The sequence below is a fragment of the Gadus macrocephalus genome, chromosome 1 (assembly GCF_031168955.1).
Source record: "Gadus macrocephalus chromosome 1, ASM3116895v1".
NCBI classification, from domain to species: Eukaryota; Metazoa; Chordata; class Actinopteri; order Gadiformes; family Gadidae; genus Gadus; species Gadus macrocephalus.
The window spans coordinates 10,310,684-10,323,246 of NC_082382.1; the positions used below are offsets into that span (position 1 = coordinate 10,310,684).

General features: G+C 44.5%; 2 protein-coding genes across 3 annotated transcripts in view; both read left to right on the forward strand.

Moving 5' to 3' along the window:
- Positions 1–9,946, forward strand: part of LOC132463927 (rap1 GTPase-activating protein 1-like) — a 41,943-nt gene extending 31,997 nt beyond the window's left edge. Inside the window, 11 exon segments of the mRNA XM_060060080.1 lie at positions 72–158; positions 526–666; positions 2,566–2,679; positions 3,837–3,914; positions 6,129–6,238; positions 6,457–6,588; positions 6,751–6,862; positions 7,175–7,286; positions 7,703–7,776; positions 7,978–8,027; positions 8,379–9,946. Coding sequence (XP_059916063.1) covers positions 72–158; positions 526–666; positions 2,566–2,679; positions 3,837–3,914; positions 6,129–6,238; positions 6,457–6,588; positions 6,751–6,862; positions 7,175–7,286; positions 7,703–7,776; positions 7,978–7,986 — 969 coding nt within the window. The 3' untranslated portion in view covers positions 7,987–8,027; positions 8,379–9,946.
- A 230-nt stretch (positions 9,947–10,176) lies between these two features.
- Positions 10,177–11,927, forward strand: aurkaip1 (aurora kinase A interacting protein 1). Of its 2 annotated transcripts, none has more exons than XM_060060387.1 (4): positions 10,177–10,337; positions 10,728–10,833; positions 10,925–11,394; positions 11,627–11,927. In XM_060060387.1, exons 2-4 carry the CDS (start codon positions 10,782–10,784, stop codon positions 11,741–11,743), a joined length of 639 nt encoding a protein of 212 aa, XP_059916370.1. In that variant the 5' UTR covers positions 10,177–10,337; positions 10,728–10,781; the 3' UTR covers positions 11,744–11,927. The 2 variants fall into 2 exon arrangements, with proteins under 2 accessions (XP_059916370.1, XP_059916289.1); XM_060060306.1 differs by having other exon boundaries at positions 10,205–10,337; positions 10,725–10,833.
- The last annotated feature ends 636 nt before the right edge of the window (positions 11,928–12,563 follow it).

The window sequence follows — 12,563 nt, forward strand, 5'->3', positions numbered from 1 at the left end:
ACCTGAGCCCCATCGTGGGGGTCATGGCACTCATTAAAGCAAAATCTCACTTTTCTTCTCAATCTTTCCAGGGTCCGGAATTTCATGAATTCCTCTTTACCAAACTGATCAATGCTGAGTACGCCTGCTGCAAAGCAGAGAAATTTGCCAAATTAGAGGTGAGTTATTGTAAATGAAAAATGATAAGCCTTGTTACAGCCCTGGTTTCCATTCCCACTCCCTGTCTAGGAGGACATTCTCTTACTTATTTAATTCATTTCCCTCTCTGCACTGTCCTGTCCATAAACAGGAACAAAAAGCCCATAATATTAATTTATTTTATTAATTATCATATTTTCTGTTATTAGTTTCAGTTAGCATCCTGTGTTTGTGCGCCTTTCTTTAAGTCCCTGTTTGTGTGTGTGTGTGTGTGTGTGTGTGTGTGTGTGTGTGTGTGTGTGTGTGTGTGTGTGTGTGTGTGTGTGTGTGTGTGTGTGTGTGTGTGTGTGTGTGTGTGTGTGTGTGTGTGTGTGTGTGTGTGTGTAGGAGCGCACGCGGTCGGCCCTCCTGGAGACGCTGTACGAGGAGCTCCACGTCAACAGCCAGGCCATGCTGGGCCTCGGGGGGGACGACGACAAGCTGGAGAACGGGACCGCAGCAGGGGGAGGCTTCTTTGAGTCCTTCAAGGTAACAGGACCATACAGGGACATGACCCCCCCCAGAGCAGCGTTCCTCTGTTACACAACATTAAGGAACATAGCTCCATGAAGTAAGGAATTAATAAATAGCATTTATAGCAGGGGTTAGGGTTAGTGGGTTAGTGGGTTAGTGGGTTAGTGGGTTAGTGGGTTAGGGGTTAGGGGTTAGTGGGTTAGTGGGTTAGGGTTAGTGGGTTAGTGGGTTAGTGGGTTAGTGGGTTAGGGGTTAGGGGTTAGTGGGTTAGGGGTTAGGGGTTAGTGGGTTAGGGATAGGGGATAGGGGTTAGATTTAGGGGTAAAGGTAAAGGATAAGGTAATGTATACATTAATACCTTAGTTAACATGAACACCATTTCCTTAGTTAATCATAATGTATAGCAATTAATATCATATCACAATATGGTTATTAAAATGATATTTTGCCTGGTCTGTGCCATTTCTTTGCTTCAATGCAACCTCACAGCTATTTCCACCTGGTGTCCTTGTACAAATCAAAAATCCCGCTACCTAATACTAGCCTACCTCCTTCCTACTTCAACTAATCAAGGTGTTGTCTTGTAACCAATGGGACTATTTTCTGATGTTTGTTGTCTTCCTCTTGAGGTCTATATTCCATCCCTACTAACATTTGGTTCCACCCTGGCTTCCTCTCGGGTTCTGGCGGTGGTGGCTCAGCCCTCCCTGCTGTGTCTCTCCTCTGGGAGTACACTGCTTAACGCTCTCCCATGCTTCTCTCCATCCAGTCTCCTCTCTGCCGGTTGCATTTGTTCCACTTCTGGATGCCTTCCATTTCGTAGCCTGTAAATTCATATCTGTGCATGACACACATTTCTCATTTAATTCTCAGAGACTTCACTTCGGGGTCACAACCGTCGGCTGGCTGTGTTCAAATGTCGGGGAGACTTCTGCCCGCCCGTCCTATTCCATTTTCTTTCCTTACAACGCTTTATTCAGACATATTTATATGCATACATGTATGTCCTGTTCAGTGAGTGACTAATATCGATCGTCCACCCCGCTCTCTTCTCCCCATCTGGAGCATTACAAGCATAGCTAGGCTCATAGCTAGGCTCATGGCTAGGCTCATGGCTAGGCTCATGGCTAGGCTCATGGCTAGGCTCATGGCTAGGCTCATAGCTAGGCTCATAGCTAGGCTCATAGCTAGGCTCATAGCTCATAGCTAGGCTCATGGCTCATAGCTAGGCTCATAGCTAGGCTCATGGCTAGGTTCATAGCTAGGCTCATAGCTAGGCTCATGGCTAGGCTCATGGCTAGGCTCATAGCTAGGCTCATGGCTAGGCTCATGGCTCATAGCTAGGCTCATAGCTAGGCTCATAGCTAGGCTCATGGCTAGGCTCATGGCTAGGCTCATAGCTCATAGCTAGGCTCATGGCTAGGCTCATGGCTAGGCTCATAGCTAGGCTCATGGCTAGGCTCATAGCTCATAGCTAGGCTCATAGCTAGGCTCATGGCTAGGCTCATAGCTCATAGCTAGGCTCATAGCTAGGCTCATGGCTAGGCTCATAGCTCATAGCTAGGCTCATAGCTAGGCTCATGGCTAGGCTCATAGCTCATAGCTAGGCTCATAGCTAGGCTCATAGCTCATAGCTAGGCTCATAGCTAGGCTCATAGCTAGGCTCAGCCCTTTCCTCTGCCTCTCCCTCGGGGCTGTGTCGTGTGCGGTGTTGTGTGGCGCTCTCACGCTGTCTGGCGTGATCAGCGTCGGGGCAGGGAGCTGTCTCCCTGACGATGGGCGCTGAGGGGTTAACCTCAGAGTTCTCCCCCTGGCGGCAGTCAGCACCATCATAGTTGATCTCCTCCTCCTCCTCCTCCTCCTCCTCCTCCTCCTCCTCCTCCTCCTCCCCCTCCTCCTCATGTCTCTCCGTAGCGAGTGATCCGCAGCAGAAGCCAATCCGTGGACACCACGGGTCACTATTTGAAGAAGCAACAATCACTGTCCATCTTTAACAACCCCGCAGACAGCCACAAATTCCAAGGGATAGTAAGTACGGACCCGCCAAGCCGTCCGTGCTGGGCTGGCTGGGGGGCTCGCTCTACCCCCCGCCGGGGCTTGCTCGTAGCGTAGCTCATATACTAGACCGCCCCTCCCTACACACCCGCTCCCTTAACCCACTCCTAACCCACTCCCACCGGACCGACCTCTGACGGAGCACGGCTGCACGGTGGGTCGGTCCGGTCATCCATGCCTTCTCAAAGACCCCCCCCCCCCCCCCCCTTAACGCTTTCTCCTCGTCTTCGTCAGGAGCTTCCTGTACGTGTCAAAGCAGCCCTACTCTAACTCTGACATGACCTTTTTCTATTTTTAACTCTGATGCATCAGTGTTTGACCTTAATGTGCAGTTATTTCCACACGCGGTGTGTGTGTGTGTGTGTGCGCGTGTGTGTGTGTGTCTGTGCGTGTGTGTGCACACTTGCATTCATGCTTCTCTCATCTATCCTGCACCACTTTCTTTAACAAGGAAATGTATAATTGGGCAGATTCTTGCTTTAACAGCCTCATTTTGTTTAATATTTAGCAAGTAGTACGTTATTTATTTGTTTATGAAATTGCATTAATAAGAATAAGAGGTTCAATCTGAAATGTGCATACTTATTTTTGGTCATTTCATGTGAATGATCAACCAGCATATCCATAATTATTTTGTCAATGCAGGATTCCTAGAAATGTGCCTTCTCGTGGTTCACTATATCCTAACATTACAGTTTGGATTCTAACATTACATTTTTGTCATTGCCATGAAACGTAAACTATTCAACCATGATATAGATGTATGTCATTTTAAATGAGGCCAGCCTTGTGTTCACCGTCGTGGGCTTTCAAAATGTGAAGTATGACTTTCTGTCCTCAAGTTGCGCTCTCCTCTGTGGTTCCTCCCAGGCGTCTGGCTCCTCTTAACAGTACTCATTATTCTTGTCTTATTCAGCCCAGTGCCAGACCTGTTCTGCCTTGTATTCTTCTGCTAACACATGCTTCATATAATACTGCATGAAATCTCATGGTGTTCTCTCTTTTTCTCGTCCCAACATTTCCTATTCTGCTGTTTCTCTCTCTCTCTCTCTCTCTGTCTCTCTGTCTCTCTGTCTCTCTGTCTCTCTCTCTCTCTCTCTCTCTCCCCTGTCCTCTCCTGTGTGATTTAGTCATTGCTTGTGCCAGGCAAAAGCCCTAATAAGTATGGACGTCGGGGCAGTGCCATAGGGATAGGAACAGTAGAAGAGGTTAATTTCCTATTCTCAATACTCCCATTGTTGTGTTTGAAGCACTGTTCACTAAATACCTGCATCCCTGCATCATGGCCCGTCACATATTTTTTTCACCTGAATTTCTGGACACAAATTGGACTCAAAGTATCAGGATTTCTTAACGACCCATCTCATCAGTACAATGTTGTATTAAGCAAAGGATTTGCTGCTACTTGAGCCAGTACTTGTTGCATCTTCTCTGGGCTGTAATTGCACATGAAGGGTTCATTAGTCACTCTGCACCAACTTTGATCCTGTCACCAAACTTTTTCTGTCACTTACTTTAAACTCCCTCTCTGTGCTTTCTGCTCTGTTGCAAAAGTCTGGGGATATTTGATGTCGCAGCTGAGTCGACACCCTGATTTGAATGTGCTTAGAGCACAAATTGTTAAGATATTCAAGAACATGTTTGAAGGATACTCTTCAAACATAAGCCAAGTTATATAAATGTTATTTTCGTAAGTCCCTATTTTAAGAGCGCACTGTTTGAAGAGCTTAAAATAGGAGCTTGAAAGCTTCGCTGCCGGGGAAGCCGAGGCTGGTAAAGCCTAGAGCCCCTCTCTTCTTCGGTTCTGCCCTGGCTCAGAGCCACCGGATCACACTCAAATGTTCTGCATATTTCACTGTTTCTTAATCACACCCAGAGGGCAGATCAGAACGTGTGCCGTAGCAAGTCGTTGAAGGGCCCATATTTCACCGCCAGGTGTGAGTGTGATTAGCCGTAACATGCCGCTTCAAAATCCCCCTCTAATCACCCTCTTGTGCCTTCACCAGTGGGAGGGTCCGCCCAGATGTTTGCTTGATAGATAAGCCCATTATGCTGTACTGGTTTGACTCAGCGCCGTAGCCCAGCGCGGCTGGGATATTAATCCCTATTACAACAGGACCACCTGTTTGATGGTGCCTTTATCTGAGGACGTGCTTGTCGGGGACATTACAAAACACCCTTATTTTAGCCTATTTAGTTGTATATAATGGCCTACCTTAAAACTGATTGATAATTTTAGGAGATAATTATTATAAAGTTGGACAGTTGGATCACCCACAATGATAACGACGATGATGAATTCAGTTTGAGTCTCAATATACCTCCAAGGAGATATTGAGATTAAAAGGTAAAAAATGACCTCATAATCTCAATAGCTCATTGAGAACCGATTAGTTTCAGGATATTCCCATTCACCCATTGGATAATCTTCACACATAGCACCATAGTGCCACAGGTCCTCGATATGAGGGGAAGAAAGGGTTGAGGGCAGCCATCTTATAGTGTGAAATACTGTCTACAATGTCTGGCCGTTAAACAAGATTAATCTGAAGAAATCTATCCCTTTCAAAAAGCTATTTGTTTTTGCAAGCAAATATCTGCAAACTAAAATCCCAGTGCTGTGCGCTTCTATTAACCTTCATTACCTTTTTACAGTTAGGCTCACATAGTTGTCGGTACGAACAAATATAATTAGTCAAGTGGTTGAGAGCTCTAGTCACACTCTGGGTGCATGGTGATGTAGCTCGGACACAAGAACACACAGTTTTGTTCCTAAAGATATATATTCATACAATTTGAGGGACAACTTCTTACTCCAAACAGATAGCAGAGCTTACGTCACCGTAGACGTGCTTCGGCCCACTTCCGAGATGGTCAATATAGGGCTCGACTCAGAATAGCGCGGCACGTTTGAACAAGTATTGGAAACGCATTTCAGCGCGACATGGTTTGACTCTGATCACCGAAAAGTAGGCTGGTATACCTAGCCAGATCTGTCCATCATACATGTGGGTGGACTCTCCCACTTGAGATGTCACTTGTCATGGTTAATCCCACTCACACCTGGTGAAACAATAGGATCCCTTTAAAGAATCATTGCCCCTTCGGCTCTGCCATGAAAACCCTTTAATCACACTTGTAATTATTAAAAGGGTGATATCATGCCACCAGGTGTGAGTCTGATGAGCTATTACAAGCCGTTTCACACTCACAACTTGTGGCATGATATCACTTCTTCAACAAGAATAGAAAAATAATTCGGTGAACTAAATCTGCAGATTGTCCAAAACAAAGTGCTTAATAGATCATTCCTAATTAGGCAAAAATGCTATGTGTATAACACTAGCCAAAACAATGTCTTCTGTACCAACACGGAATCTCCTGATCTCTTGTTTTGACCGTCCATTGTCGCTCCTCCGTAGTCTCTGATCATCCCTGGGAAAAGCCCGACCAGGAAGAAGTCTGGCCCCTTCAGTGCCAGGCGCAGCAGTGCCATCGGAATCGAGAACATTCAGGAAGTTCAGGAGAAGAGGTGAGTCCACGTTGTCTCTGTTCGTATTGTCTAATGTGTTTGTTAAATTCACAACCCTGTAGTGTGACCATCTTCTTACATGTGTGTGTGTGTGTGTGTGTGTGTGTGTGTGTGTGTGTGTGTGTGTGTGTGTGTGTGTGTGTGTGTGTGTGTGTGTGTGTGTGTGTGTGTGTGTGTGTGTGTGTGTGTGTGTGTGTGTTCGCATGTGCGCGTAACAGTCGAGAGATTTTCTTAGCCACCCAGAAGATTCCTGACAGTGGCCACACCTCCCAGGACCCCAAATCAGAAGACTCGTCCAATCAGAGCACTCCGGAGGACCTAAGGACCTCGCCGACATACGCCAAGAACAGGTGCGCAAAATAATAACCGCATGGATACCATCCCCTCCCTTATGTGTAGTTTACATCATGAAGGGTGCTCATTTACTGTTGTTGAACAAACACGTGAGCTGTATAAGAATGGATAGAACCGTCCTGGGTAGATCCAGCGCTCAGCTCTTTACTCTGTGGCAGGGCTCCATCCATCCCTGAAGGTCACGACCTCTCGCGCTCCTCCTCCAACGCCAGCAGCTTCACCAGCGTGGTCGAGGAGAACGAGGCCCCCGAGGACTACGACACCGGCATGGTGGGCCCCGTGTGTGTGTGTGTGTGTGTGTGTGTGTGTGTGTGTGTGTGTGTGTGTGTGTGTGTGTGTGTGTGTGTGTGTGTGTGTGTGTGTGTGTGTGTGTGTGTGTGTGTGTGTGTGTGTGTGTGTGTGTGTGAGAGATAGCTAGAGAGAGAGAGATGTGTGTGTCATCACTATCTTGGTTTCACTTGCCCCCATTATTCATCCTTTATTCATGAATAGTAACGAGCATATAACAAAAAGCAATAGCAGGTGGAATCAGATATTGTCCACTGTCCTTCATGGGATGGATGTGTGTGGTATGTGGTGCAGGAGAGCCTGTCGTCAGGAGGGACGCCACACAAGAGAGACTCTTTAACATACAGCACGTGGCTGGAGGACAGCATCAGCAGCACCAGCACCAACAGCAGGGGCAGCTCCACAGGTACCACACACACACACACACACACACACACACACACACACACACACACACACACACACACACACACACACACACACACACACACACACACACACACACTGTAGTCGGGAGGGAGGATCCCCTCTGTCCTTCCCGTATTGGTTAATGATTAAGTTCACCTTTGTGAGTTAAGATCCAAGGTTTTTTTCCCTTGTTGTCCAGTCTTTGTGTTTTGTGTATGCAGTTGTAATTGTGGGTGATTTGTGTCGTTCTCGTGTTTCTCTGTCTTAGAGTGTGAGTAAAACAAAAACGACATATGAGATGTTCTTGTTTCAGCGGCTTGAGGTGCAATTTAATTCTCTTATAACAAACACAATGTCCATTTACAGTAACCCTAAAAATAACTGATGTCTCATCATGTGATGCTCGTCTCACAGGCAAGACTGAAGGACCTAAAGGAACAGAGATCCGGATCAAGCTGGAACGTCCACATGACCATCAGTCCTCCTCGGTGAGTCACGCCAGGAATCTCAGGAAACATATATTTGATGTGGATCTTACGCAATGCCCTAAGGATGTTGCTGTTGGTACTGCGATGGTGAGGCGCGTGTGTTTGATTGCAATCAACGTCGCTTCAGTGCCATTGTTATGGCTGACGGTTGTCTTCTGCTGTCTTTCCTCAACCCTGCTCTGTTGTGCCGTCTGTGTACAGAACTGTTAGCCCCTGACCCACCTGGTTGTGTCCTGGACCTTCCTCTGCAGGTGAGCCATCTCAATGCTGTGTGTTCTCCCTCCCAGGGTGTGATCTGGTGCCTGGAGTTTAGATCTGGAGGGATCGGTATGGATGTGGAAGGAGGAGGATCATGTACAGAGCTTCCCCGACTCTCGTTTTATGTGAACACCACAAACCCCCAAAAATGATCAATTGTAGACTTATTACAGATAAGTAGCATTTAGAGCTAATGCTAAGTTTAGCTTGGTAATATCTTTACAAAGTACATGTTTAAACCACGAATACGGCATAGAAAACCGTAAACGCCGAAACAGTAGTTACTCTTTTGTTTTACCTATGCCTCAAAGCTTCCATCTGTTTCCTTTTTTCTTTTCCCAAAGCATACCGATAAGTCACAATCCTCCCAGGCGAAGAGACGAGGGCAGACTCATGCTGTGACCGATGCTGATGATGAGGAGGAGGAGGGCGAAGAGGAAGAGGCCTGGCCAATCTGCTGGTCAGTGAGGCCTGAGAGCCCCCCAGGAAGCTTCAGAAATCCTGGGAGACCCAGGGGAACGCCTTGAGGACCTTGAGAAGCCTGGATTAGAGTTTAGAGTATTAACGCAAAAAGGCCGTTTGCGCTATATAGTTCCTATCCAACAACTCACTGATACGTTTAGCGCCTGTTCCTGTCACATGTGACCCAAAAGAGCACTCTATTCATTTACACAAGAAATATTATTTGTTTTGATGTTTGTTCGCTTCTGTCTGGTCAGGGCCTAGGTGATAGTGTCATTGAACTCTATGTAGTTGCAACCATTGCTGCTGTGGTTACAATTTATAATGTTTCCCAGGCACCAAAAGCTTAGGCCCAATAAACATTTCTAAGATTTAAGAGAATACCAAATGTTGAACATCAAATTTTGTTACAAAAAAAGAAGCCTCCATCATTGTGATTTTAAGGTTGTTGTACTCTATATTATTACTAGTGATAGTGCTCTACTTTGAGGGATAAATTGATTGTAACATGTCTTAACATGATATCGTTATCAAGTTCTCTTAAGATCTGCTGTAAAACTAAAATGTTAAACTTCTGACAACAGACATCATTTGTACCTGTAGCCAAGTTTCAATTGAAGTAATCTAGCCACATCCCTGAAAGACATGAAAAATCCATTGACATGGCCGTAAAAGATTAATTGTTTATGATTTTATATTTGATAAACATGTGTTTAGATGGCAGTTTTAGATAAAATACACAATCAATATCCACATTTGACAGGAATTCTATTGAAATGAACTGAAACACATAATAAATAATTATGGTGTTCACATTCATTTTTGGCAAGGTACTCAAAATACTTAATGATACAGTCTGTGCACTCTGTTAGCCATAACGAAAAACGATTTCATCGGTTCATTCTAAGTGCTTATCCATCTCATCAGTCGATGTGGTGACCAACCTCTGTACATTATGTTTTCATTGATATTTTTGTATTTATTAAATCTATTTTGTTTTTTGGGAGTTGAGACATCTAATTGTGTGGAGTATAACTGTTATGCTAAATATCTGTGATAGTACTGGCATACTAAGTAATTTAATTCATCAGCCTGTTTGTGTACATATCTGTCAAAGCCAATTATCAGAATGCTGTCATCTGCAGAGCCCTGATCGATGCATTACTGTTGAAGGAAAGTTCATTTTTATAATAAATCAATTGGACATGGATCTGTTTCTAAAGGACATGGTGAAAAAACAGGAGAATGCGTTGATAATGTTGCTACACTACAACTTTTTTTTTGTTGTTTTAGGATGTCTCTATTTTCATTTTACATGTCCATATATATATATATATATATATATAGAGCAAATAAATATTAAGTGGTTTTATTGTTCCATAATGCTTGTGTTCTTACCTCTCAATATCATTTTGACAGAAAGTTTAAGAATAAAAGATTTTCCCAGTGATTTTCTTTGTGGATTGCTTGCTAAATAAACACTCGATCGTAATTGTACAGAAACTATAATACAATACCAACAAAATTATATGTTATGTGTATTTGTCGTTGCAGGAATGCAAACGAAACTTCTTCGATTTCTACGTGCAAATACATTAATGGGAAATCGGTAGAAAATAAATCCTCTAATTGAATTTCCAAATATTAAGTATCATCTTCTCGGCTGGCACACGTAGGGAATTGGCATTGATTTTGTGGGTTTCGAGCATACGCTTCTAGACGGAACCAAAGGACCGACATATCAACTTCATGAAACCGGAAGCGGCATATATTTGCAACGCACAAGGTAGAAGTAGTAATGCTAGGCTAGAGTCACATTGAAGTCTCCGGCTGAGGTTTCAGTAAGTTTTATTTTCTCTTTGTGATGTTTGGTTTGGAATGAACTTTTGACTGTCTAACATATATGTCTAAAGAGCGACCTCTATTACGATATATTTGCATCGACCTCTGGAGAAGGTGACAAAGTAACGGGATGCTAGTTCTAATGCGCTAGCTGTATAGCTGTCATTGGCAAATGTGACATGTAACCTAATGTGTCACTATATTCGCGTTTTTTATTGTACTTTGGTCCAAATAAAAATAAGATATTATAGGTTGCAGACAACGAGGTGAACAATTGGTTAGATATTGGAAGCTGATCATCTGTTATTTACTGCAAAACAGTTTGTTGAAACACATCTTCCATATGTTGGGGGCTGTGGTTAATCTGTGTTTTGTTATCTTGTCAGCAGGAGCGGGGTTGCCGGGTTTCAGATGAAGTTGGTGGATGGAAAGTTAGCCTGACAATGTTTACCTCAAGAGTTGTACCTCGTCTTGGCCAGCTTTGTAGAGTGACAAGTGGGTTCCGTTTTAAATGTATGACCCTATTCCGCCTATTCACATTGTTGATGCCACCACGTGACATTGGTGCATTTATTTTGGTTCCTAGATAAACTTCAAAACCATGGGCAGATCTTGAGGGAAAATCGACCACTTGCTCTTCGTGTTTGCTGCTCCAATTTTAATCCGAAACTCCGAAGCTACTCGACTGCAGCAGACAACAGGTCGCCTCCTCGATGGGTCCAGCTTGAGCATGAACTGGACGAGGCTCTCGTGCCTCGCAATCTCTCTGTGAGCCCTCTGGAGACCTGGCTGTGTCTTCGCTACTCCCTCCCTCCCCTCCTGGAGGCTCCACTGGCCCAGGAAGAGGCGGTGGGGGAGGCGTTGGAGGAGAAGGTGCTGCCACCTTCCTCTGTACCTGTGATGGAGGATGGCGAGGGCACGGTGACGCCCCTGAGCTGTAAGAATGTTCTGGAGATCAGGCGGCGCAAAATGAACCATCACAAGTACAAGAAGCTGATGAAGCGGACCAAGTTTTTAAGAAGGAGGGTGCTTGAGGGTCGGGCAAAGAGGAAGCAGGTGAGTGCTTTGCTTTCGTCGGCCGTGTTGTGTTTCTTGAACATCACAGCGAGAGGTTTTGAACTGATCAGTGTAAATGAGTACAGGTTTAGTTGATTTTCCATCTAGCATCTATAGATTAAAAGTGTCACCTACTTTGGTCTCTACTTGTGTGTTATTTGTGTGTTGTTTGTGTCCTTGTCTACCATTTTTTCCATGACTGTTTGTATGTATACGCCTATGTCCTGTACAGAAGCGGTTTGAGAAGGACCTGACGCGGATCTGGAGACGGGCTGGACTGAAGAAGGCTCCAGAGGGATGGTCTCCTCCGAAGATATTCATTAAACGGCACGGAAACAGGCAGAACTGAGGTCTCTGCTGTCTGTCTCCAGGCACCGACCCCGCCATACTGGACTGCTCTGGACAGCTCTCCTTTCAAACTACTTTGTTTCAACCCTGGAAATATTTGACAGTGTTGTCAGCCTATACCATGTGTTGAATAAGTTATCAAGTACACATAGAGCGTTTAATAAATACAATGACATGTTCAAAAAGTCTCTTTGTAATAATGTTTCGATTTTAAACTACTGACGGAAGGGAAAATCCATTCACTTAACATTTACACGATTCTAACACTGGGTGGCAGTGTTGTGACGTAGCACAACACATGAAGTCAATAGGGCTACTAATGATGGCATATTGAAACTGAAAATATGATTTCAGAGTTAGTAGGGTATCTGAGTTTATGTACCCTTCATTACGTTTTTGGTTAATCCTAATGTCGAGGTCTCTTTGCAGCCAGACCCTAGCTCACCACAATAATAGGCCAGGACTACAACAGGAAATTGCAATACATTTATCTTGGAGTATGAAGTGTTTTCTTTCATAAACCTGGAAATTGGCGTCCATTATTGCTTATCTTTCGTTACCCTCGCAGACTATAACAGCAAACACAATTCCCAACTTAGCGGAAAATGTTATGTGCAATAAGCACATACATGCATAACGGCTGATTTTCATTACCTGAATGCATTAAATGTTTTAACGGGCATATATTACATTAGTATAATAGCTGCCTATTGGTACCATTTAGGGTGAGAGAAGATCATGAATTGTAGCGTTATCCCGGTCAATCGCAAAAACATTTCCGATCTCCTTCCTGTGAGTTGTTTACGTTAGGGACGAGACTA

What these genes read in the sequence shown, in the direction of transcription:
- aurkaip1 (XM_060060387.1), top strand. Translation starts at nt 10,782, where the DNA reads ATGTTTACCTCAAGAGTTGTACCTCGTCTTGGCCAGCTTTGTAGAGTG. An exon ending in CCAGCTTTGTAGAGTGACAA is followed by an intron (nt 10,834 to 10,924) that starts GTGGGTTCCGTT and finishes TTTGGTTCCTAG; the next exon opens with ATAAACTTCAAAACCATGGG. An exon ending in GTCGGGCAAAGAGGAAGCAG is followed by an intron (nt 11,395 to 11,626) that starts GTGAGTGCTTTG and finishes TGTCCTGTACAG; the next exon opens with AAGCGGTTTGAGAAGGACCT.